General features: G+C 39.1%; 2 protein-coding genes across 4 annotated transcripts in view; one reads left to right on the top strand and one right to left on the bottom strand.

Moving 5' to 3' along the window:
• sgpp2 (sphingosine-1-phosphate phosphatase 2) overlaps nucleotides 1–15,823 on the top strand; it is a 36,661-nt gene extending 20,838 nt beyond the window's left edge. For both annotated transcript variants that reach the window (XM_028463900.1, XM_028463899.1), the window contains 2 exons: nucleotides 8,378–8,467; nucleotides 15,043–15,823. In XM_028463900.1, coding sequence (XP_028319701.1) covers nucleotides 8,378–8,467; nucleotides 15,043–15,588 — 636 coding nt within the window. In that variant the 3' untranslated portion in view covers nucleotides 15,589–15,823. The remainder of the gene's footprint in view (nucleotides 1–8,377; nucleotides 8,468–15,042) is intronic.
• Nucleotides 15,824–17,427: 1,604 nt separating this feature from the next.
• Nucleotides 17,428–25,626, bottom strand: part of farsb (phenylalanyl-tRNA synthetase subunit beta) — a 41,489-nt gene continuing 33,290 nt past the window's right edge. The window contains exons 15-16 of one of the 2 annotated variants that reach the window (XM_028463864.1): nucleotides 19,972–20,119; nucleotides 17,428–19,082 (exon numbers count right to left, since the gene is read on the bottom strand). In XM_028463864.1, coding sequence (XP_028319665.1) covers nucleotides 18,317–19,082; nucleotides 19,972–20,119 — 914 coding nt within the window. In that variant the 3' untranslated portion in view covers nucleotides 17,428–18,316. The remainder of the gene's footprint in view (nucleotides 19,083–19,971; nucleotides 20,120–25,626) is intronic. The other variant, XM_028463863.1, reaches the window with a different exon arrangement.

The following is a 25,626-nucleotide window of genomic DNA, read 5'->3' as shown; positions in this document are numbered from 1 at the left end:
TAAATCTTGAATGAAATAAATAAAGAAATAATACAAATGAAAATTAAGCCTATTAATTTAAATTCTGGTTCTATAATAAACAATGCAAAACTGCATAATAGTTCTTTTTCTTTTAAAAGTGCAACTGAAAATGTATTTTGTGCCTTAACAATTGGACTTTAAAAACAAACAAAAAACCGTGATTGCACTGATTTACGTCATATTTGTTTGGACCAGCAGAGGGCGCTGGTAACACAGTGGTCGGTTGGCATGCAGATAAGTGCAGTGAAGAAGAGAAGCTATGCTAGCAGACAGAGCTAATAGAAAAACGTGACTTTTACAGATATTCAAGTAATATTACAGATATTCTTTCAGTGCTAAAGGGGTAATGAATCATTTATTAACATATTTATTGTTATTATAAAGTGATTTTTATAACATTATAAAGTGATTTTTTTTTTTTCACAATACCGCCCCTTTAAAGCATCTGCATTGATCTAAATGGGTTTTTATCATTAGGTTATGGAACGCTCTACTCGTCTTCAAATTATGTGTATTTTTATGGTTGTTTTGTATATTATTTCTCATTTTATGCTCATTTGTTGTTGTTTTGTGGGGTTTTAGAGTAATTTTGTGTATTTTTAGAGTAATTTTGTCAGACTGAAAAGTTTTGCAGAATAGTAACCAATGTAAGATAATTTTATTGGTACTGTTTGTTTTTTTGTTTATTATTTCTAATTTTGTGTTTGTTTTTGTTGTGATTTTCTGTCTTTGTAGTATATTGTTGTGTTTTTGTTTATTTTTCATTTTGTGTTTGTTGTTTTTTGTTTGTCTTTGGAGTCAATTTATGTTGGCTTGTTGGTTTGTGTGTTCTTGGGGTCAATTTTAGTATTTTTGTTGTACTTTTGTGTAATGTATTGTCATTTGTTTTGTGTTTTTTTCTGTTTTTCTGTAGTGTGTTTTTGAAGCAATTTTGATTATTTTCACTGTCAGTGTGTCTGTCTTGTCGTGTTGTGTATTTTTCTGTAATTGTGTATGTTTGTATAGTAATTTTTTGTATTTTTGGAGTCATTTTGTCTGATTGAAAGTGTTTTGCAGAATAGTAAATAATGTAAGTTGATTTTAGTGGTACTTTCTCACATCTTAATGTGTGTGTGTTTGTTTTTTGTTTGTTTTTTGAGTTATTTTGTGTATGTTCTTTTGTTTTGTGGGATTTTGAAGTCATTTTGTGTATTTTTGTTGTATTTTTCTTTTATTTCTCATTTTGTGTGTTTGTTTTGTTTGTTTTTGGAGTCATTTTGTCTGATTGAAAGGTTTTGCAGAAGAATTACTAGTGTAAGATCATTTTATTGGTACTTTCTCACGTCTTAACGCTAATAGAACGTATAAACTTCTAATGGAGGAAGGTGGGCGTGGTGGGCGTGGCTCCACCGTCTATCAAAAGGTTCCAACAGAGCCGTGGGACAATAGGCAGTGAGGGGCGGAGCCAGCAGTCACCATCAGTCACCATTAGCCACGCCCACCAAACAGCTGCTCAGTCCTCTGATGGACTTCATGGAGTCAATGACTGTCAGTCGACCGTCACATCCATCTCACCCTCGTCCTCCTCCTCTTCCTCGCTCATCCTGTGTTATTCCCAGTAAAGAGTCGTTAGATCTTTGGATTAGTTTGTTTGCTTTTTGCTTCAAATGTTACAGAGACATTCATGTGTTCCTGTCAGGGTTGTGGTCAATTATAATTGTAATACACATAGATAATTAATTACAATTATGACATAATTAGGGCCCGAGCAACAACGGTGCGTACAGTGGGGCAAAAAAGTATTTAGTCAGCCACTAATTGTGCAAATTCTCCCACTTAAAAAGATGAGAGGCCTGTAATTTTCATCATAGGTAAACCTCAACTATGAGAGACAAAATGAGAAAAAACATCCAGAAAATCACATTGTAGGATTTTTAATGAATTTATTTGCAAATTATGGAGGAAAATAAGTATTTGGTCAATAACAAAAGGTCATCTCAATACTCCATAATGTACCCTTTGTTGGCAATGACAGAGGTCAAATGTTTACTGTAAGTCTTCACACACTATTGCTGGTATTTTGGTCCATTCCTCCATGCAGATCTCCTCTAGAGCAGGGATGTTTTGGGGCTGTCGCTGGGCAACACGGACTTTCAATTCTGTCCAAAGATTCCCTATGGGGTTGAGATCTGGAGTAGGGATCGACCGAAATGGGTTTTTTAGGGCCGATACCGATATCAGCCTTAGCCGATGACCGATACGGACTGCCGATTTTCTTAAGCCGATATTTGGAGCCGATACTACTTTTTGAATATTGAAATTAACAAAGGTGAGGTAGAATGACACCAAGTAAAACATATTTAACAAATAATAAAAACAGGGGTGTAGAACAAGAACAAGTTAAGAAATAGTGAGACATCTCATGAAATATTATGAAAGAACTGTTCGTCCTTGTCCTGAAAATAGCTTTGACAAATAAGTTGGCCTGACTGAAGATATATTTTATTAACAGTATTATTGAGTATAAATATATATAATTATAGTATTAAACACTAAAATAATCCATGAATAATAGTCCATTCCAACACAACCCCAGAACATAATTTAACAAAGGAAAATAACGTGATGTCGGATGCGCATTAAGCAATTGCTTAACACACACACACACACGCACACACACACACTCCAAACCTCCAGCAGCTGCTCGCTAACTAGAAGTGCGACACAACACGTGGACCCACGGAACCGCTAAGTTAAACAGTTAAAAAATTCTTTGAAAGTTTAAAGCCTGCCGTTGAGATTAAAGAGCTTGCTTCACGCTCTGCTAGTAGGGGGAGGGGCTCTGCACTCTGCTCTCTCTCTGCAGCAACACGGAGCCCTGTAGCAGCCACTTCACATGAAACACGCAAAAATCGGCCGATTAAATCAGCCGGCCGATGAATCGGTCGATCACTAATCTGGAGACTGGCTAGGCCACTCCAGGATCTTGAAATGCTTCTTATGAAGCCACTCCTTTGTTGCCCAGGCGATGTATTTGGGATCATTGTCGTGCTGAAAGACCCAGTTATGTTTCATCTTCAATGCCCTTGCTGATGGAAGGAGGTTTTGACTCAAAATCTCACGATACATGTCCCCATTCATTCTTTCCTTTACACGGATCAGTTGTCTCGGTCCCTTTGCAGAGAAACAGTCCCAAAGCATGATCTTACCACTCCCATGCTTTACACTAGGTATGGTGTTCTTTCTCCTCCAAACACGACGAGTTGAGTTTTTACCAAAAAGTGCTATTTGGGTTTAATCTGACCATATGACCTTCACCCAATCCTCTTCTAGATCATCCAAATGCTCTCTAGCAAACTTCAGACGGGCCCGGACATGTAGTGGCTTAAGCAGGGGGACACGTCTGGTACTGCAGGATTTGAGTCCCTGGTGGCGTAGTGTGTTACTGATGGTAGCCTTTGTTACTTTGGTCCCAGCTCTGCAGGTCATTCACCCACCATTCAACACACCTTGTGGTTCTGGGATTTTTGCTCACCGTTCTTGTGATCATTTTGACCCCACGGGGTGAGATCTTGTGTAGAGCCCCAGATGGAGGGAGATTATCAGTGGTCTTGTATGTCTTCCATTTTCTAATAATTGCTCCCACAGATGATTTCTTCACACCAAGCTGCTTACATATTGCAGATTCAGTTTTCCCAGCCTGGTGCAGGTCTACTATTTAGTTTCTGGTGTCCTTTGACAGCTCTTTGGTCTTGGCCATAGTGGAGTTTGGAGTGTGACTGTTTGAGGTTGTGGACATGTGTCTTTTATACTGATGATGAGTTCAAACAGGTTCCATTAATACAGGTAACGAGTGGAGGACAGAAGAGCTTCTTAAAGAAGAAGTTCCAGATCTGTGAGAGCCAGAAATCCTGCTTGTTTGTAGGTGACCAAATACTTATTTTAACGAGGGATTTACCAATTAATTCATTAAAAATCCTACAATGTGATTTCGTGGCTACGGAGTGCAGTGATTAGCCACCTATTGGTAAAAGGATCATAGACATTATATTTGCACAGAACATTGCAGGAAAGTTTGTGATATAATCCTTGAAAATGGTCAGCTACGTCTCAACACTTAAACATTTCTGCCACACCCCGACATGCAACACACCTCAACGTGCGCCACGTCCTGACGTGTGTGGTTGCGAGGACCCATTCACCACTGCTTGCAGCTTCAATTACAATTGTAATTGTAACTGGAAAAAAATGTTGCTGTTGTAATTGAACTGTAATTTTAATTAAAATGGAAATTCAATAAAACTGTCAATTGCAATTTAATGGAGAATAGGGCAGGATTTGTGAAAAAATAAACATACATTTTAAGTCTTTTAATGCTAAAGGTTGATGAAGCTCTCACAATTACAGAAAATGAGCCTACACACATTTCTCCCTATTGCCTGGAACAGATTGTGTGATACATCTTGTGCTGCTGTTATTACGGGCACAAATTTCCCACCCAGTTCTGCAGACGTGACGTCAAATGACGCTGATGGTGACGTTAAATGACGCTAGTGCGCATTCTAGACGGCTTGGAGAGGTGGCCCACTACCAGAAATAAAGCAAAATGAGAAGAAGACAGCTTGGAGACTGAAAGAAGACAAACAAAGTGAACTAAACTACTGTTTGGGTCCACAGATGTACGCAGAGGCATGTGCACAGGTCTTAAAGTAAACAGTCACATCAATGGCAAGTAAATAAATAACCGTGTCACAGTTGGAGTGCGGATCAGGCCGCATTTTTTCGTCCGAGTCCGACCCAACAGTGAAAAACCTTTTTTTTTTCTTAAAGAAATGACGTATTTACGTTTGTTTTAGTGGTTAATACCATTTTTATTAACAAACAACTGCTAATGTCATCATCAGATCAGTGCACAGTAACAAGCGAAAGTGAAACACAAACAGGGGCGCAGTGCACGCAAGAGACTCATTGGATCTATTTACATAATCCATGTTATTGTGCAGAAAAAGGAATATTGTATTCCTTTATAATTGTCCTCTGCTCCATCCTTCCTCCACTGGGATCCTGTTCTCACTGTTACAGTTAAAGCTGCAGCAGGAAATGAAGAACGCTGCAGCGCAAACAACACTGTGAGACCCAACACGAACACCAGTTCTAAATATCTGTCCGAACCCGACTCTTCCGGTGCCGTCAGGGTTCGGTCGGATATCCATCCTGTAGTTACAGTATCTCATCAGCTGTGCCCCAGTGATAAACAGCTTGGCTGATGGCTGCAGTTACACTAACCACTGTGGTGTCACTATGGAGTCTGATTTATACATCCTGCCCTATACTCCTTTAATTAAATGCAAAACAGTTCTGTGGCTTAAACGTATGGAGGTAACAAACATTAAAATTAAGTTTTACCCCTACCTGTCAGTAAGGGTGGTAAGGGTTAGGGTTAGTGGGTTAGAGTTAAGATATAATAGAAGTTTTTTTTTATAAGAACGATACAATTTTAGTAAAAATACTGTGAATGTAACTGATGTTTTGTACAAAGGGTTTATAGCTATTGCTAAATTCCACCTCTTGTCCCTTGTTGGGCTTTTACGTTAAATATTATAACCAATGCACTAAAATGCAAATACAATCATCACATTTCTATATGAATAAAAGTAATTGTAATTGAACTTTAGTAATTGAGAACGTAAATGTAAGGGGTGGACTGGCCATCTGGCATACCAGGCATCATCCCAGTGGGCCGTCAACCCGAAGTGGGCCGGTCCGCTACGTCTTTTTTTTTTTTTTTTTTTGACGAGTGAGTGGAGGCAGACATGGTAACAGGTGGCCAACAATGGTCCAAAAGTGACAAAAATGTGGCAAGGAAAGAGTGAAAAGTGACAAAAATGGGCCAAAAGCAGTCAAGAGTGGCAGAAAATGAGCAAATAAAGAGGAAACCAGGTTGCTTTAATATGCAAAACGTAGCAAACAATAGTGACAAAGTGAAACAAAAAGAGGCTAAATGTATGGAAAAAAGGAAAAAGAAGTGCTATTTATTGGACAAAAGTGTCAAAAAGAAAAAATTGGAAAAAAGGAACATTTATTTCCAAAAGGAAGTTAGTCTGAAAAAAGATAATTATGAAAAGATAAACAGGGGTTAAAAAGTTTTTAAGGTTTTCTGGTGGAATAAAAACTAAAATGAAGACATAAAGAGCCACATGTTGAGAATCACTGACTTAATAACAGCACATAAAACATGGTGTCACTGATAATGTAGTGGACTGCACAGACAATGCCAGGGCTGAATTTTTGTCCCACTCCTGCTTTCAGGGGGAAAATAATTATGCCGGTTATCGAAACCAAAATGTAATTGTAATTAAACCTGGATAATTGAACACGTAATTGTAATTGAAAAATATAATTGACCCCAACCCTGGTTGAAGTACAGTAGAGCAGTGACACACAGACTCATGAATAGCTCCAAAATCCCTGGGGCGACTTTGCCTGTTCTCAAGGAGGGTCAAAGGTCATAACAGTCAATCACAGAGTGACCCCCCCCCCCCCCACACCACCACCACCTCCTGTCCCCAGCATCCTTTGTGGACATTCATGAAGAAGCCTCTCATCATGAACTACCACTGAATAGACTTCCAGCTACAAAAAGAGAGGAGGAGGAGGAGGAGGAGGAGGAGCAGGAGGAGGAGGAGGAGGAGGAGGAGCAGGAGGAGGAGGAGGAGGGATTAATATACGAGGCGTCTTTTCACTGAAATCAAAGGAGGAAAAGGTAAAGCAGAGAAAAGGCCCAGACAATGAAGGACGGTGACAACACACACACACAGAACCATCAGAAACAGAGAAGGTGGATGGATGATGATTTCGTAGAAGTTCCACAGTGATGTCATCAGTCCAAGCTGTGAGCCAATACAAGTTTCAAGGGGGGGCGCTATTGAGTCATTTTTTTCCATTCACGTGCAATTCCCCCAAAATATGAAAATGTGTACGGACATTAGGACTGGCAAAAAATTTGATGAGTTCTAGAATGTGTTTAGGCTAGGGCCGGGACAACGCGCCGACGCAAAATGTGGGTGCCGATGCGTCGTGTGACCAAAACAAAGATAGCGGTGCTGGAGAATAACTACAATGCTAGTAGCTCCTTCACATTTCAAAAGTGCAAGGCAGCGAAGGTACGCACTCGTTCGCCGAAGGTAGCTGTTCCCCGTAACCCTCGTCCTTTATCCCGAGTGTGACCGGATGGCAACGCGCTGACGGGACAAGGAGGAAACACCCGCCGTGACATCAGCAGCAGCAGCAGCGCGCACACACACACACACACACACACACACATACCGAGCCATGCATAAAAAAACACATTCTCCTTACAACCGAGTGAATATCATCAAATGACTCTCACCATTAAAATAAGAACAAAAAAAAGCTGAGTCATGGTGAGAAGTTGCTCTACACCAGTGGTTCCCAAACTTTAATATAGATCATAATGATGGAATGAGTGAGTGTGATAACACACATTTTAAAATAAGTGGAATTAAACAGTATTTAGTGGCTCCTGAATAGATTTATTTCTATAGTTTTTATCATTTCATGTCATCTCACCCTAGTGTGGGACCATGTTCTAATCAAGATCATTTACAGTATCATTATTTAACTAAAAGTGAACATTATAAAACCCCATATTTCTTTGTTCATTTTCCACTTTCTCTCTTATTTTTTGTTGGAAAAGCACTTTTTTTTATTAGCCTTTGGAATTTTGAGATTAAGAAAAATGTGAGTGTCAGAGTGTATGACTTTAAGTTGTTATTTTAATGTGAATGAAGAATAAAATGATTTTCAGTAAGATCGGCCTGTGTGTTTTTAACATACAGTAAATGTTAAATTGTGTTGGTTGAAGGACACCATGACAGGCTTCTGACTCTCACTACCTTTTATTTTTTATTGAACGCTACCTCTGAATGCATATTTTGTACTTTTATATTCTTACTTGAACTTTATTTTGGAATTTTGAGTTGAAGAGCAATAAACGTATATTGCACTGTTAAGAAATTAATGTGTTTTTTTTTTAAATATGTAAATCAACATGTATAAATTACTTTTAGTCAATGAATGGGGAGATAATCAAATCAAGTCGAATCAAACTGGAAAAATGAGTCGTTAGATTAATCAATGCATTAAAAAAAATCGCGAGATTAATTGTTTAGAAATAATCGTTTATCCCAGCCCTAGTTTAGGCCCTAAACTAGTGTGATCATTTCCTCTATAAGAACATAATAAAAACAAGGTGCATTACTTTTGCTGCTTGGGCCATAATTACATCATAATGTAATTAATTACCAATTATGTGATTAGAATTAGAATTGACCCCAACCCTGTGTTTGTGTCTCAGATCCAGGTGGAGGTGGGTCTGCTGATGGCTGTGACTCTGTCGTCCTTGGTGTGTCTGAGTCGTCTCTACACTGGGATGCACTCAGTACTGGTGAGATTTACCCTCATCCATTCATCATCCATACCTGCTTATCTAGTCACAAACATTCATTAGTGATCGGATTAATTATTACTAAGGGTGGAAAGTTCAGCTCTGGCATTTTGTGTCTAGACCAGTCTAAACCAGTGACACCATGAGAAGCTCCCAACACGGTTTAATGTGAGAGTTTGTTTGCCATCGATGTCTGCTAGCATGCACGCTTTGCACAGGTGCACATGAAGGGTGCATAGTGGGCGGAGCTAAAGCACACTGTACGATTGGGACACCCTACACACTCGCACCTTTCAGCGGTGGCGAGCAACCGAGGGGCACAAGTGTGTGTATTGGAACGCAGACTAAGTCTCTCAGCTGGCCAGTCTGTTAAGTGGGCGGGGCTAAAATGTCTCTTTTAATGTAAAGGTTGCCGACCCCTGAGTTTAGTAATGCAGGTGCTTTTATAACACATTTAATCAGTCCAGACCACAGTCTTTACTACTCTTCACTTATCGACTTATTGATGCACAACATTCTATTAGAACCATCATCATCATCATCATCATCTTCAGCTCTTCAAACTAAAGTAGATGTTCTGTTGGGTTCTCCCTCATTGGCCAACCTCTGCTCCACTCATCCATTAACATCAGACTGAGGTCACATGGCCTCCGTCACCACTTTGAACTGAAGCGTCTCATCTTTAGATCAGACCACACAGACCAGTCATGCATTATGTAGACATGTTTACTCATCAATCTGTTTTTACTTGGACCATTAGTGGTTCAAACTTACCAAAGCACATCCAGTCCCCATGTGAACCATGTCCACCTCTCCTAATGCTTGGTCGTCATCTGTTTGTAGGGAAAACCATCTGAAGCATTTTATTTATTTTTTTAGTTTATCTTGATTGCATTGATGCAGCCGTCGGTGAACGCACACAGGCCGAAAAAGTGGCACTCATGGTCAAAATGACACGGTTCCAAAACATTTAAAAATATGCAACAAAAGCAAATGTTGCCTTTAAACAATAGTTTACACAGTGGACAACACAATAGAAAACCAGGAGCCTGTGGATGTTTGTAGATTCATCCAGTGCCAAATAATTAGATCCAGTTTCAGAAATGCTTTGATGCAAGTTTTAATAATTCTCATTATTTTATTTTATTTTTTCAAACTGTGGCTGAAAACTGAACTAGTGTAAACCAGCGTCTGCAACGTTTACTCTCAAAGCAACCATTTTACCTCATCTCACCTGGATTCAAGTCTTTTTGGAGGCAAAAAAATACCATCTCAATGAAGACAATATAGTGTAGAATATTCTTTACAGTTAAATGACATATTATACCTATTTTTCACCATTTAAAACAGTTCCTTGTGATCTAAATCAGGGGTTCTCAACTGGTGTCACCCTGGGACCCACATTTTGCCACGGTCATTGAATCGCGACCCATTTTGTTTTAGAACTCGACCAACCAAATTTAGTTTGTCAAAAAAAGCTGTAAAAAACACTGTTATGTCTCTTGTCTAGGGTCGGAACAAACACATTTTAAAAAAAACACAGATTTGAATAAGGCAAAGGTTATTTATTACCAAACAATTAAACACAAAAACAGAAGCATAAACGTCAGGGTGAACCAAGGCCAAAACAATAAATAAACTCCTACAGTATATAAGTCTGTACACAAAAACACTAGAAAACAGGAAATGAAATGGCAGCTCAGCCCTACAGCTTCTTTACAAAATACAAACAATAATTCCAGGTGCAGTTCAAACTCAAAACGCTGGTTAAACCAGGAACACTGAATATACACACACACACACACACACACACACACACACACACACACACACACACACACACACACACACACACACACACACACACACACACACACACACACACACACACACACACACACACACACACACACTTCCCACAGCCAGATACACTCTTGGTGGACAGCAAGCAAGGGAGAGTCACACAGCCACTACTGCTCTCCACCAGCTTCTGGGGTAGACAGTCCTTATGTAGGGCCACACCCTGGGGAGAACCAATCAGCATCCTTGGTGATGGCCACTCCCTGCTGTCCTGCTCATTGGGAAAGATATTAAATTGTGGAAGAGCTCTCACTCCTCCACCAACACAATAAACACAATAAGGCGCCAGCCGTAACGAACACAAATATATAATCTTTTTTTAAAACATGAATCTACATATTTTCCTGTGCAACATGCATTTCATGGCATGCCTGTCAAAAGAAAGGTTTCTTTCAAAATAAAAGGCATATTAAGTATTTATTTACTTTTGACCAGCTGTCCGTGACCCACCCAGTAGAGGTCCGCGACCCACTTTTGGGTCCCGACCCACCAGTTGAGAATGTTTATGGTCAGATTTAACACTTGTATGGAAGAATAAAAACTAAACATGTCACACGTTGTGTGAAATAAATGTTAGCATCAATAATAATGTCACTATTGTGAAACGCAATATTTATAATGATATTTCACGTGTTCACAGACAAAGCTGATCCCATTAGACTAATGTAACTATTGAGATTATTACACATAAATATACTGAATAATTAAATCATCAGCTTGATCTGGTTTATTTATAGGAAATCAGATTTATTTATTAATCATAACTTTATGTAACTCATTATCAGATAAATGAAACAAGATTCATCAGCAGTAAAAACACTATTTTGTGCTTTTTTTCTTTTGAAAATAATTTTCTTTCAAGTCAGGAAATAAATAAATTACATACAATAACACTAATAGTGACCCACATGCTCTAATATATTCCATAAAATAGTCAGCAGATTTTGTAGCCTTTTTAAATGTGTCTAATGTTGATGTATTCACATTTATTTGTGTTTGTAAGGAACCTGTTTACACTTTAAGTTGGGAATTGTTTTATTTATTTATTGTTTTTATTTAAGCTCATTTTTATCGGTATCGTGATAAATACCCGTTATTATTGTAATATTGTTTTAGCTCATATCTCCCATCCCTATGATGTGTAGATGTTGCAGGAGGTGAAGTAAGATGTGATTTATTTCTAGCTTAACGAATTGTTATATCGTGATTTTATTTGGTGTCAAACTCATTAATCAATAAACGTCTCTGTAAGAAAATAACATTTTTTTTATTTCATTATTTTTTTTAAAGCTATTGGGAGCCGTTGTTAAAGAGTCAAAGGGCCACATGAGGCTCCAGAGCCGCAGGTTGCAGACCCCTTCCATAAACCATACAAACGTACCATGTAAACCGAAATATAGTCTATTACTGTATTATACATATTATATATTGTCCTTAATTAAACTGTTACTCTTCTTACTAATGATATATGATTTAAAAGCTTTTTAAACTGGTTTATGTTGTTGCTTTGTTTTATTTTTTATTTTGCTATATTTCGTATTGGAATGTAGTTTTTCTCTTAAATTAAATGATATTCTGTTACTTTACGGTTTATAGTTCAAAAGTTATTTTTTTTGTGTGTTTTTTCTCGCTAACCTTTGCACATGTTTTAGCCTCTGTGTTATGTTCACTACATCTATGATTGAACGTAGAGCTACATCATAGATTGTCCTGAGTTGAACGTGCTCTACTCTTTTATCTAGGTCACAACATCAAACATTTACTTTATTACTAGATTCATAATTCATCTGTGTCTGAAACTTCCATCTGTCTGACTTAATGATGGAAATATTGATTTCTACATAAATACAGTAGTACACTACATTTAACTACACACTGTCACATTTACCAGTGGTGCCATTGGACTGTGTACAGTCAAAAAGACAGGTTTTTAATTACATACGTGTTTGACTATAAAAGGACTGTAGGAGTTCAATAATTAACATAACATTGTTGAAGGAAAAGCACAACAAAGCAAATAGATAAATATTAGAACTATAATTAGGTGTTAACGTTCAGAAGATGATTTAGGAGGAGATTTGGAAGAAAAAGGAGACGTTTTAGAGGTTTCACAAGCTTCTCAAAGTGACCTGTTGATGGACTGATTACTAGGGATGTACAGCATTAACTGGTTATGTGTGGGAACCAATTCTTTAGAATCACTAACAAAAAAACATTTACCATTCTGCTATCGGTTGTTCCCGGGCTGCGCCGCCACTGTTAACAAACGCACCCCACTCGCAAATTTGCAATGACGACGACGCACACACACACTCACTCACACACACACACACACACACACACACACACACACACACACACACACACACACACACACACACACTGCTACATGCGATGCCGTAGAAAAGTCCCCACAGATAAAAAGTACAGTTGTTTATGGAGGTCTCCTTAATTAATGTCTGATGTGTGAGGAACATGTTGTTTACCGCTGTTTACTCACGTGAGATTGATTACATATAAATATTATATAATATATACATATATAACATTATGAAAAAGGAAGGTTCAGAGATTCCACCAAAGTGTTTAATCAAACAGATTACGATCAATGATTCTGTCACCAGTGGTCGATCAACTTCCTCAGTAACATTTTCTTTTTGCAGAACAAAAAACATTTTCCAGTTTTCCTTTTTAATTTGGCTCATTCTGTGACAGGATGGAGCAGTTCCTCTAAATATTCATTCATTTGTATAAAATTTAGACCCAAATATTTTGGCCAGATATGGAACCAAATGTTCTAATGTACAGAATCTAAAACAAAAATATTTTTTGGACCATGTTGGAGCCCAAAATGTAACAAGACCCGAATTGTTAAAAAAAAAAGAAAAAAAAAGTAATAAAACCCAAAATGTAATAACTGTTAAATTATGTAAAACGTTTTTCTGTCGTTATTACATTATGGAACAGGCAAAATGGTGCGTGTGTGCGTATAATTAAAGCCTTTTGGAGAACCTTGACATTTGGTCATCTTTTTTTTTCTTCTTACATATATATATATATATATATATATTTTTTTTTTTTTTAAAGTTTAAAAAGTTTTAGGGTTCAGCATCTTGTTACATTATAAAACATTTATGGTTTAATTCATTGTGGTCTTGTTCCATTCCTGGCTCTAACAGACCACCACACTCAATAAATACAATTAAATACAAACGGCTGGATAGAAGTGCTGGAGCGGAATATGGAATGGACCACACCTGTCAAGTATCCCATTATGGACGGGAAACTCCCATATTTTACCCCTCTTTCCCGCCATCTCCCCGCATTAGTATTTTCCTGTAAATATCCCATATTTTAATGTAATAATAAATAAAAGGTTCCTTACTGAACTGAACGCCGTCACTAGCCTCACGAGAACTTCCACCTGAAATGGCCTGAGTGGCAGTTCTCGTGAGATTAGTGCTGACATCAGCAACAAACCCAGAAACAACTCAGATGTTACTACGAAAAAACCAAAGAACTGGTGTAAATACTTTGTGAAATGTGTTTATTTTCCTAAAGACCATCAGGATGTGACACAGTTACACGTTCTGTTAGATTAATAACTGATATTATAACGTCTACCACAGCAGAAGGAACCACGTAAGTCACCATTAAAAATCAGCCAATCACAAGCTCCACAAATATAAACTGCTTTATAAAAGTGTTAAATAATGTAAAGTCTGTAATAAATGTGTCTAATAAGTCATTAGTGAATATCAGAGAACTATATGAGTGAGCAGGAGAAATTATAAGAAAATATCTATTGAAAATAAAATGTTAATGTCTAACTTAAAGACAAACAATGTGAAATTAACAGTAAATATCTGTTGACTTGTATATAAACTGTAAGTATATTGAATAAACACATGTGCTTCATAAACACATTTATGTTTTTATTTAGGCTGTTTTATAATTTAGGAATTAGGGCTGGGCGATATATCGAGATTCAAGATGTATCAAGTTTTCTATTTTGGCGATATAGAAAACTATAATAATTCATATATCTATATCTATATATATCTATATATATATGTTCTAACCCAGACTTTCCCCTAAACAAGCCACACTACAGAACTCACTCACACGTGCTGTCCTTACAGGTGAAAAAGCCAAAAGTGGCACATATTGTGCAACTGTTTGTTAATAAATGAGTCTGTGTAGCATTTTGCATCAGTAAATTTAACCCAGAATTGTTTTTCTGGTCAGACTTTATTTGAAATAAAATTATCTAGATTAATATCACATATCACCATTTGGAGAAAAAATAGTTTTGGTTCATATCACCAGCCCTAGTAGGAAAGTTCACAGCATTTCAATGTTAATAAAGGTCGACCTATCAGATTCTCATCACATTATGTATTTAGTAAGTGGTTGATAAGTGGCTATTTTAGATTTTTTGTTCATCTATATTAAAATATAAGAGATACTGGAGCTTGCTTGGTTCCCTTGTTTTCAAATCCAAAACTTGAAATAAACTGATTATATCTGAGTTTTTGGATGCAGGACGATAGAATTGTATATTGTATTTCAGATCAGGACAACCTTAGTAAGAATAAATAAATCGCTTCAATAAAACAATATATATCAGAGATTTTTATATTTTTCTTGTATCAGACCAATATCATTATTATATTATTATTAACAGCGTTAATATTTGTTAAATGTTGTTCCAGGATGTGCTCTGTGGGGTTGTGATCTCTGGCCTCCTCATGCTGATCACCTATCCTTACTGGGACACCTTTGACCACTTCCAGCTCACCAGTCCCTGGTCTCCAGTGTCTGCAGTGACCCTCCTGCTGCTCCTCAGCTACACCTACCCAGAGCTGGACCACTACAGCACCACCCGGGGCGACACCACCACCATACTGGGAGTGTGTGCCGGCTGCTCTGTGGGGTACTGGGCCAACCAGCAGCTGGGAGACGTGGACGCGCCTCTGGGAGTGTTACCAGTGCCTCTCCCTGCGCTGACGACGCAGGCTGTAGTGAGGGGCGTGGCCCGTTACCTGGTAGGCGTGACCGCACTGGTCGGCACTCGACAGGTGGTGAAAGCGTTGAGCCTGCGGGCGCTGTACGCCTGGTACGACGTACCGAGAAGTGACGACGGCGCCAGGAGGAGGAAACGTATAGAAGTGCCGTATAAGTTTGTGACGTACTCGGCTGTGGGCGTGGTCAACTCTCTGTTGGTAAACAGACTGTTTATTCTGCTGGGGCTGCGATGACATCATCACATACGACCGAGCTCGGGAACAAAAAGGACCTCATATTTATTTCAATGATTCTATTTTTACAACGTGTTTAGTTTCTACTAATCACTGAATGATTCCAAACTGCACCTGTGACTGAGACGACACTGATCATTGCTTTTTTTAACTTTTTAAAATGTGCATGTTTTAAAATGATTCTCCACTGTTTTTACAAATGTGGCCAAAAATCTTTGACATGTACTTATTAGTAGATCTGTGTCAAATAAAACACATTATTATGCATCATGTTTGTTTTATTGCCTTTTAAAAATGGGACTACTTTAGTTTTAGAGCCTGTTCCTCATTTTACACCAAATACACCAAACTTGCCAAATTTTAACCTATTTTCCTCACTTTTTCTTGACATATTTTTGCTACATTGGTCTCATTTCTGATCTAAAAAGCTACTAAATGAAACATCCCTCTGTATTAAAGCAGCATCTGACTCAGCCACACTTTACAGTGATGATGATTTTAACTGTAACTTGGACAGAAGAATGCGGTCGATCCTCAGTCACACTGCAATAATCTGATCAAATCAACCTGTTGCATTGTTTATCAACGAAGTCGTTTCAAATTAAAAGTGAACTTTATCATTTTCACGGATTTCAATGACATTTACAAGCGTTGGGAAACTCCATGTTCTGTTCCTTCAGCCTGCCTTCATTCACAGACTACGCGGCTTTACTTAAGCATGGTGGGCGTGTCAGGAGCCTAGACCGGAGAATTGTGTAACTGCAGGCGTGCTAAACAGCGCTTAAGTGGGAGAATAGACCCCTTAATGAATATGATGCAAAAATAATGCATTTTGACAGATATGGATTCTTAATAAATACATTTAAAAAAATTTAGGCCACATTTGTAAAAACAGGATCCACACAAGTACGCACAGGCCTGAGAAATCCAATCAAAACCAGTCTGACTGAAATGTGGCTGCGGTTGATTTTAGCAGCACTTTTTCCCATTGTCTTCTCGTCTGTGCAGGTCGTAGCAGGCATCGTCGTCCTCAGCCGCCGTAATGTGTTGCTGTGTAATGAGATGCACCTGTCACACTTAGTCTATACTACAAATGTCCTCTGATTGTTCTTTTCTATCTGCTTTTACCGCAGAAACTGTTGTTTTTGGTCTTAATTATTGATTTTAATTCTTCAAATTTTGAAAGAATTGCTCTACAGCTTCTCTGTGATTGGTCTAACGCTGCACTCTCCCCCATCACAAGAGCGTGCACGTATTTATATCCTGCTTTGTAGTACAGCTGCTCTGTGACGGAGAGTATTTGGTCAGTTGAAGCTAACGGAGAGATATCAGGATATTACTGTATTATCCAGCTTCATAGTACAGGCTCCATGTGTTTTCATGTGGTGCCTTCAACACTTTCCTTGTTTTTCTTACTGCACGTCATAATAAAAGAATGGATTCCAAACACTCAGTAAGAAGTTAATTTGCTTTATTTGATTTGTAAAGTTGTGAATTGAAATGAAAGCATGACATCACCTGAGCTTTAGTTTTAGATTACAGATTACATACAGAGCATACGCAAAGTATTCTCAGCGCTTTGCTTTTCCCACATTTCATCATGTTACAGCCTTATTCCAAAAGGGATTAAATTCACTTTTGTCCTCAAAATTCTACACATAATACCCCATAATGACAACTTAAAAACGTTTGTTTGAGATTTTTGGCAAATGTATTAAAAATAAAAAATGAAGAAATCACTTGTACATAAGTATTCACAGCCTTTGAGATCAAGCTCAAAATTGAGCTGATGTGCATTCTGTTTCCACTGATCATCCTTGAGATGTTTCTACAGCCTAACTGGAGTCCACCTGTGGTAAATTTAGTTGATTGGACATGATTTAGAAAGGCACACACCTGTCTATATAAAGTCCCACAGTTAACAGTGTATGTCAGACCACAAAACAAGCATGAAGTTGAAGGAATTGTCTGTAGACCTCTGAGACAGGATTGTCTCAAGGCACAGGTCTGGGGAAGGGTACAGAAACATTTCTGCTGCTTTAAAGGTCCCAATGAGCACAGTGGCCTCCATCATACATAAATGGAAGAAGTTTGGAACCACCAGGACTCTTTCTGGAGCTGGACGTCCCTCTAAACTGAGTGATCGGGGAAGAAGGGCTTTAGTGATGGAGGTGACTAACAACCCGATGGTCACTCTGACAGAGCTTCAGGGTTCCTTTGTGGAGAGAGGAGAACCTTCCAGCAGGATGACCATCACTGAAGCCCTCCACCAATCAGGCCTGTATGGTAGAGTGGCCAGACGGAAGCCACTCCTTAGTAAAAGGCACATGGCAGCCCGCCTGGAGTTTGCCAAAAGGCACCTGAAAGACTCTCAGATCATGAGAAACAAAATTCTCTGGTCTGATGAGACAAAGATTGAACTCTTTGGCATGAAAGACAAGCGTTATGTTTGGAGGACACCAGGCACTGCTCATCACCTGGACAATACCATCCCTACAGTGAAGCATGGTGGTGGCAGCATCATGCTGTGGGGATGTTTTTCAGCAGCAGGAACCGGTAGACTAGTCAAGATTAAAAAAAAAATGTTTTTCATGTTGTCATTATGGGGTATTGTGTGTAGAAATTTGAGGAAAAAAATGAATTGAATCCCTTTAGGAATAAGGCTGTAACATGATGAAATGTGGGAGACGAGTATGCACTGTAGTTACTGTTATTTCTCGTGTGTGACTCAGATCTTATTGAATGCCGCGACGTCCACAGACTGAACGTACTGGTCGAAGGCGGTGATGGCTTCCTCCAACAGGTCCGTTCCCACTTTGTCGTCCTCCACCACACATCCTATCTGCAGCTTCCTGATGCCGTAACCCACTGGCACCAGCTTGGACCGCCCCCACAGTAGCCCCTCCATGCTCACGCTGCGCACACGCTCCTCCAGCTCGGCCATGTCCGTCTCGTCGTCCCAGGGCTTGACGTCCAGCAGGATGGACGACTTGGCCACCAGAGCTGGTTTCTTGGACTTCTTGGCCTCGTACTCGGCCAGACGCTGTTTTTTGATTCTCTCCGCCTCCTCGTTCTCAGCCTCATCGTCTGAGCCAAAAAGATCAATATCGTCATCGTCATGGTCTTCGTCAGTGAGGGGGAGGACCAACTCCTTCTTGACGGTCGGGAGATGCGTTCTCTCTGTCTGAAAGGATCTGATGTGGTTGTACCAACGTGACAGGTGGCAAAGGGTGGGGCAGGGGGCCGACGGGAGGGCGTCGAACATGGCGGTGTCGGCTTGGGTCGCCATGAAGCCCTCCACGTAGCTTTTATCAGATAGATAACTATCGAGCGCTGCGAGGCCGGCTGGTGACGACAAGTCCCCAAAAACTGTTTTTGTGGAGGTCAGGGGAGCCCGCTGGTCTGGCCGGACCCCCTCCTGAGTTAGGTATTTGTTCTTGAAGACTCCTTGCATTGGGATGTCGAGTGTGAGGAGGGCTTCAGCTGATTGGCCACTGGAAGAACCAAGGCAACAACATCAGGTCATGAGTCACCAAGTGTCATTGGCTGTGTTGTAAATGTCCCACTAACGTACTATAAACTACTTAATGAGTATATACTGTCTACTATATACTATAGTATGATTAGGATGATGAGCGTTCCCACTGAAGTAAACTTCCAAGTTTCCCAAGATGCATTTGGAACCTGAATCACACCGAGGCTAAATATGTCTGATCACCTTTACTTTGAAAGTTCTGAAAACATTTCAAGTGAGAAAGTGACCAAGTAGAATATCAACATGTGCTCATTTGATCCATAAAACTCACGTAAACATTTTATTCCCACATTTCAAAGACCCTCCATTGTGCTACTGACAAAACTTCCTGTTAACTTCAAAACAAGAGCCCTATTTACAAAAGCGTTAAAAAAACAAAAAACTAATGGATATGCTTTTAATTTGAAAAGGGGATGTTTACATTTTAGCTTGAAGCTGGTCCCGGGACCATTTTACGTTCCACTCTCAATGCATCATGGGATGGTTGAGTATGAGACTTGTCACCATATAGTATACATGTGGGTATTTCTTACTTTCTAAAGTTACTCATTTTGACGTCATAGTACGTTAGTATGACATTTAAAACACAGCCATCACCTTCATTCTTCGTCATGCACCAACCCTAGGATGTGATGTCGTCTAAATTAAGATGAGGCATGCAAGCAGGCAATGTTCATGTTTAATTTGTTTTACTTCAGTAAATTGAAAAAACAGCTTTAAAGCCCAAAACAACAGCCCCTCATAAATCAAACCCCGTTTAATGTGACATTCATGCAGCTTTGATCATTTTCACCTAAAATAAACTGATAATAGTGACTCATGGATGAAGTTAAAGAAGGAGAATTCACAGGAAAGGCTCGATATCCATCTCCAGCGCTGAGCAAGGCATGGTCAGCTCGAAGCGGGTGACCACGTTGGGGTGGAGGACCCCGAGGCGACCCACACTCTTCCCATCAACAAAGATCTCTGCGCAGCGTCCCGGGAAGAAAATGGAATCTGAAACGAAAAGAAAATTGTGAAAAACTAAAGTAATACATTTGGACATGTCATTGGAACATCTGCACAGAACCAAACCAGAAGAAACCAAAAGCTTCCAAACCCTATAAGTCTCCACAAACACTGACGGGATAAAGTTTTTCACCGACAGCACAAGCATTCTGCAGTTTATCTGACTGTTCAATCACATCATTAAGTTATAGAACCATCGAGGGGATTGTGGAATATGGTCAACAAGTCAACGCACTGCTGCCAAGACCAGAAACCTGCAGGTGTTTAGAGCAGGAACAACTACAAACACACACAGGGAAATACTGTAAGCAATAATAATACATGACTCAATGTGCTGGAGTTTGAACAGCAAGGTGGAAACTTTCATTATTAGGAGCGTCCTGATCAAAACTGTTCCATGTCCGATGACATTGATATTGAAACCTTGTGTGTTGGCCGATACAATATCAGCATGATTCTGTTGTGCTGTCTCCCCCGACGTTGTGTTTCAACCAAAGTAGGGGAGACATCACACAGTAGGGGAACAATATCACAACATAGGGGTTACCTACGCTCAACAGCGCTGGCGAGAACCCTGCGACACTATCTGTTAATTTACAGTGCAGCGTCCAACCAGAGTCTGTGTTAGAGATAAATTAAGCCCGACGCCGGGTTCAACTCTAAGTAGGAGTGCAGCACTGTGATTGGTCAGAATCTGGTGCAGCCATAAAATACGTCTCCACTGATCCAAGTGATGGTGAAATAAATCTACATTTTGTTGGAAAAGTTCAGTTAATTCCAAAGACTGAAGCTGAAGAGTTTCTATTACCCTTGGAAATGCGCAAAATCTAAATAGCAAAATAAAAACACCTGAATTTAAAAAAAAAAAAAACACTCAAATATCACTAAAAAGTTTTTACGTTTTAATGAGGAAGGATTTCAGACATTTTGATATTGAAAAGTGTCGCAAAAACGCGATGGAAACACTTTTTCTGCAAATACACATCACAAGATGCGATGTTCATGGTCACATGACCACTTCTCGAGTGAACATGATGTGGTAAGTGTAGACAGAAGAAGAGACCCAGACATCTCTCAGCATTATACTTTAAAATTATTACTGCCACATTAGATGTAAAACAACAAAGTGTCCGTCTTCCTGAGGCGAAGTCTCGCGGGATGAGATTTCACGGGAGTTACGAGGCTCCAAAACAACGTTAAATAAAAACATGTTCAAAGCATAATTATTCATACATTTAAAAATATGGCTTTTATTTTGCAATAATCTGTAATGGAAACCCAGCTGGAGTGAGTTTCTGTTCCATGTTTACACAGAGACAGAAGTGTTTTTGAAAAACTTCCACTCTGGAGCCTGTTTTTAAAAAGTCCTGTTTTCAAGCACCAAAACCGTGTTGCCGTATATATGGCAGAAAAAACGCTAGAAAACCTTTTCACTTGAAAATGTTGTTGCGTAAACAGGGCCTCAGGTGCGTTTTACTTGTTCCTGACGAGGGAACAGGGCAGTTCTTTGTGAAGAGAACAGTTTATTACCTAGAATGACTTCCAAGTGTTTTGGGCCATCTTGTTACTATTTAGCACATTGTTAGCGAGGTCCTGTTATTTTCTGGAGTGTGACGACGAACTCCTGTGATGTTGGACTGAAGTTTCTAACTGAAGTGTTTCTGATGCGTCACGGTGCATTGATCATGAGTCAGTCGTTGGCTATGCCTTGTTTCTTCCCTGATGATCATTTAATATCAACGATTCCTTCGACATTTCTTATTCAGAACAAAAGCTTAAAAGGCATCACTTCCTGTTTTTGATAGACTTTAGTTCAAACCGTTCCTTATCTTTAAGGGCAAAAGTTTGAGCTTCTCCATCGTCTCCTCACACACAGATTTCAGACACTGAATGAAGTTTGGAGTCAAAAACTCCACCAACAGAAAGACAGACTGAAGGGGAACTTGATACAGGGGTTGCTATGACAACACCCCCACGCACAGACATGGCATTCTCCCACAATGCAACACTCCTTCCCACGCTGCCTTGCTAATGGGTTCCAAAGTCAGCAGCTTAGATGTTTCCCTGGTTTTAAAGAAGGCGCTCACTGTTCTTTAAACTGTGTGTGTGTGTGTGTGTGTGTGTGTGTGTGTGTGTGTGTGTGTGTGTGTGTGTGTGTGTGTGTGTTTATAAGAAGATTCTAAATCAGGGAAAATTCCACGCAGTCTTGAATCCACTCATTCACTGCCAGTTCTGTTTGTGCTTGCTTGTGTTTTCACATCATCATGTTGTTCTGCCTTTGGGATGCCAGACAAAGAGCTGTGGTACATCCTGAACCCTCAGCCAGTCCATTCACGTCCTGGTTTCATCTACAACACGTTCCATTACCTCAACGGTTACATTTTTTGAAGCCCTGAGACGACAAATACAGACGACCTAGAGGCTCATTCCAAGTCATTGCAACAAATGGTCCACGCACTTCTGTCTCAAAAAATTCTGACATTTTTACCAGTTGTTTCGTGATTATTCGGTAGTCACACTGTAAATGTTTAGTTTGATCAGATCAATACTTTTTGAGATATGGACAGTGAGGGGGGTGTGTGTTGATTTTCGCAAATCTTTATTTTTCTTCCATTTTCAGCTTCCAATATCTCAGGAACTACATCACAGAGGAAAATAAAATTTGGTTTAATAACACATCTCCACCCACTCTCTCAGAACATGCAAACATTAGTCACATATATGCATTGGTTATTGGGTGACAGTCTCTTGAAATCTGAAACTTTTTTTTTTCTTACTATTTTCATTGGCCCATAACTACATGTGGGAATGTGAGAAAAAAAAATCTGACCTGTTTTAATGTATAGTATAAAGGTTACTCTTCATGTGACTTCATTTTTATTTTGGACATTTGAAAATCTTTACACGAGGCCATTACAGCTTGCCTCTGTGTCTTATAATAATTTATTGTTTATTAGTTTTTCACTAGAAGAAGTCACATGAAGAAAAAATAGTTTTATATCCCAAGAGATAGTAATCTTTATATTGTGAAAACCTGTGAAAAAGTTTAAGGCGCTTTCACAGGTTTTGAGCACCTATGGACTTCTCTTTTGAGGAAACATACTTTTTGACTGTTTCTTACATTTCAAAACATTTTTCATGTTTTTTTTTTTTACCATTCGCTGTTTAGACCGGATGGACAGGACCCTGAAGTTATGACGGGCAATGGCAGTGGCTGAGTTGCAAGCAAACGGCAAAAAATGCAAATTTCTTCGTGGATACGGCATTATAAACGCTGATATTTTCACCATGTGCTATAACCAAATGTGCACCTTGGATGTTCATGCTGAACGCACACAGAGCTGTTCAGAGAGAGTCGCGACAATGGAAGAGTTCACGGAAGTTTCAAATAGTTCCCGCGGGTTGGTTTTTCTACACACGTATTTCAACAACCTGTGACGGAGTATGTGTATGCGCACGACAACAGAAATGCACAAAAATATACAAAAAGGCTCCAAAAACATACAAAATGACTCCAAAAACATATTTTACAAAATAATACACCAAACAACAAAAATATGAAAATGACTCAAAATACACGAAACTAAATATTTATACAAAAAATATACAAAATGACAACAGAATCACTATAATGGCAACAGAAAAAAAAAAATACAAAAAATGCACAAAAACACGACAGAAAGATAAAAAGATACACACATTGACTCCAATAAACACACATTACAGAAAAATATGCCAAACAAAAAAAATATAAAAATGAGTAAAAAACAATCACACACACTATTTTACTTTGCACCCACAAATAAACCCCTTTATAACACTACAGAGTATTTACACCTCTTTGTACATCAAACCTTCCAACACCTACTCTACTTAAGCTCCTCCCACTATATGAATACATACTTCTGACGGGCACTGTACTAGTAACCAAGAAAGAAGAAAAAGAAGAAAACAATGGGATGTTTACAGGCAGTGGGGCCGTGTGACATCATCAATCACGTGATTTCAAGATGGAGGAACACAGGCTATAAAACTGTAAAGTAGTAAAACAAATATTAGGATTCTCACCAGGAATTTTTTACAGCATAGGGGAAACGCGTGGTGCGTGAGCGAGCACCGATGGTGCAGAACATTTTTTAAATGTATAACTCTATGAGGGCCAAAGTGAAGTAAAGTTATCCTTTTTTAATCTTTGTTCCACCTTTACTTTAAAGCCAAAAGTTATTTGTTGAAATGAAAAAGGATAATGATAAATGTAGTTAGAGTTATATATACACACTCTATATACAGTAGGTCCTCCACTAGTAAATACTGACACTGTAGAGACAAGAAAGAACATTTTGTTGAAAAGACTGATTTCCAAGACGCAATTTTCAAATTTAAATGAGGCATTATGTGGGACCCGTCGTAATATTGGGACAGCTTTGAATTGTTATGCAGATTTTAAAAAGAGTTAAAACAACCTGCGCATGCCTGGAAGTCCCTATTGTGTTTAAGTGTGCAACAATTATTACAACGTTACCGATTAAAAAAAAGGGAAAAACAACAGGAAATCCACCTATACTGGTTGAAAGTTTAGGGGGCGACATCACTCCGTAAAGGATCAAAATGACAACTTTGAGGGACCCTAAGCGCTGGCAATAACCCTGAATATGGTGAATAATAATGTGTTTTGTTAAGCATAGATCTACTAATAAGTACATTTCAAAGACTTTAGGCCAAACAGTGAAAGATCCCTTTAAATATCTGCCTATAAGAGTGAAAACAAACTGCAGCACGAGGTCAAAAGCTGCGTAAGAACTGCAGGTTCTCCCTGACTGGACACAGCTGTGAGGTGAGACGTGCACATCTGTCTGCCAAGTGTTCTCTCTCTCCTCTGAATCCACAATGAGTGGAGGAAACTGTGCTGCTGTGTGTTCCCTGGGAAAGTCAGGTGAGCTCTCAGGTGGGGTCATGACCTTGTAATGGGTTAAGGACACGCTGACATACGTGTGAGTGTGGATTAGGATAATAGTGCATCACGCTGTGTGTGTTAGAGGTTGATCAGACCCCGACTGCTCTTTTTTACATTATTTGTAGCTCCCACCCTCCTGTCCTCCATCCTTCCTGCCCCTCCCCTCTCTGGTTTCAGTCTGAATGGGCGGCTAATCCCAGGGAGTGACCTTGAGGCAGCCAGGCCTCAGCAGGAGGAAGGAGTGAAACCAGCAGCTGGGCTGGAATGTTTGGAAATTCAAACCATGTAAAAGATGCTCAGTAGAGGAAATAAAAGGAGAGCCTATAATCCACACACGCTAGTGGTGTTCATAACCATGAATCTGACAATACAATACTATTCATAATTTGCATGTCACAATACAACATATCACGATACTAAACAATACGATATTTATCGCAGTACAAAATAGTGCAAAATACAATTTTTTTCAATTTGCGAAAAAACAAGTAAATGGTAACTAACTGTAATTCATGCACCAATATCTCAAACAAGTTGTATG

Source organism: Gouania willdenowi, chromosome 13 (genome assembly GCF_900634775.1).
Source record: "Gouania willdenowi chromosome 13, fGouWil2.1, whole genome shotgun sequence".
NCBI lineage: Eukaryota > Metazoa > Chordata > Actinopteri > Blenniiformes > Gobiesocidae > Gouania > Gouania willdenowi.
This window is presented reverse-complemented; position numbering and strand designations above follow the sequence as displayed.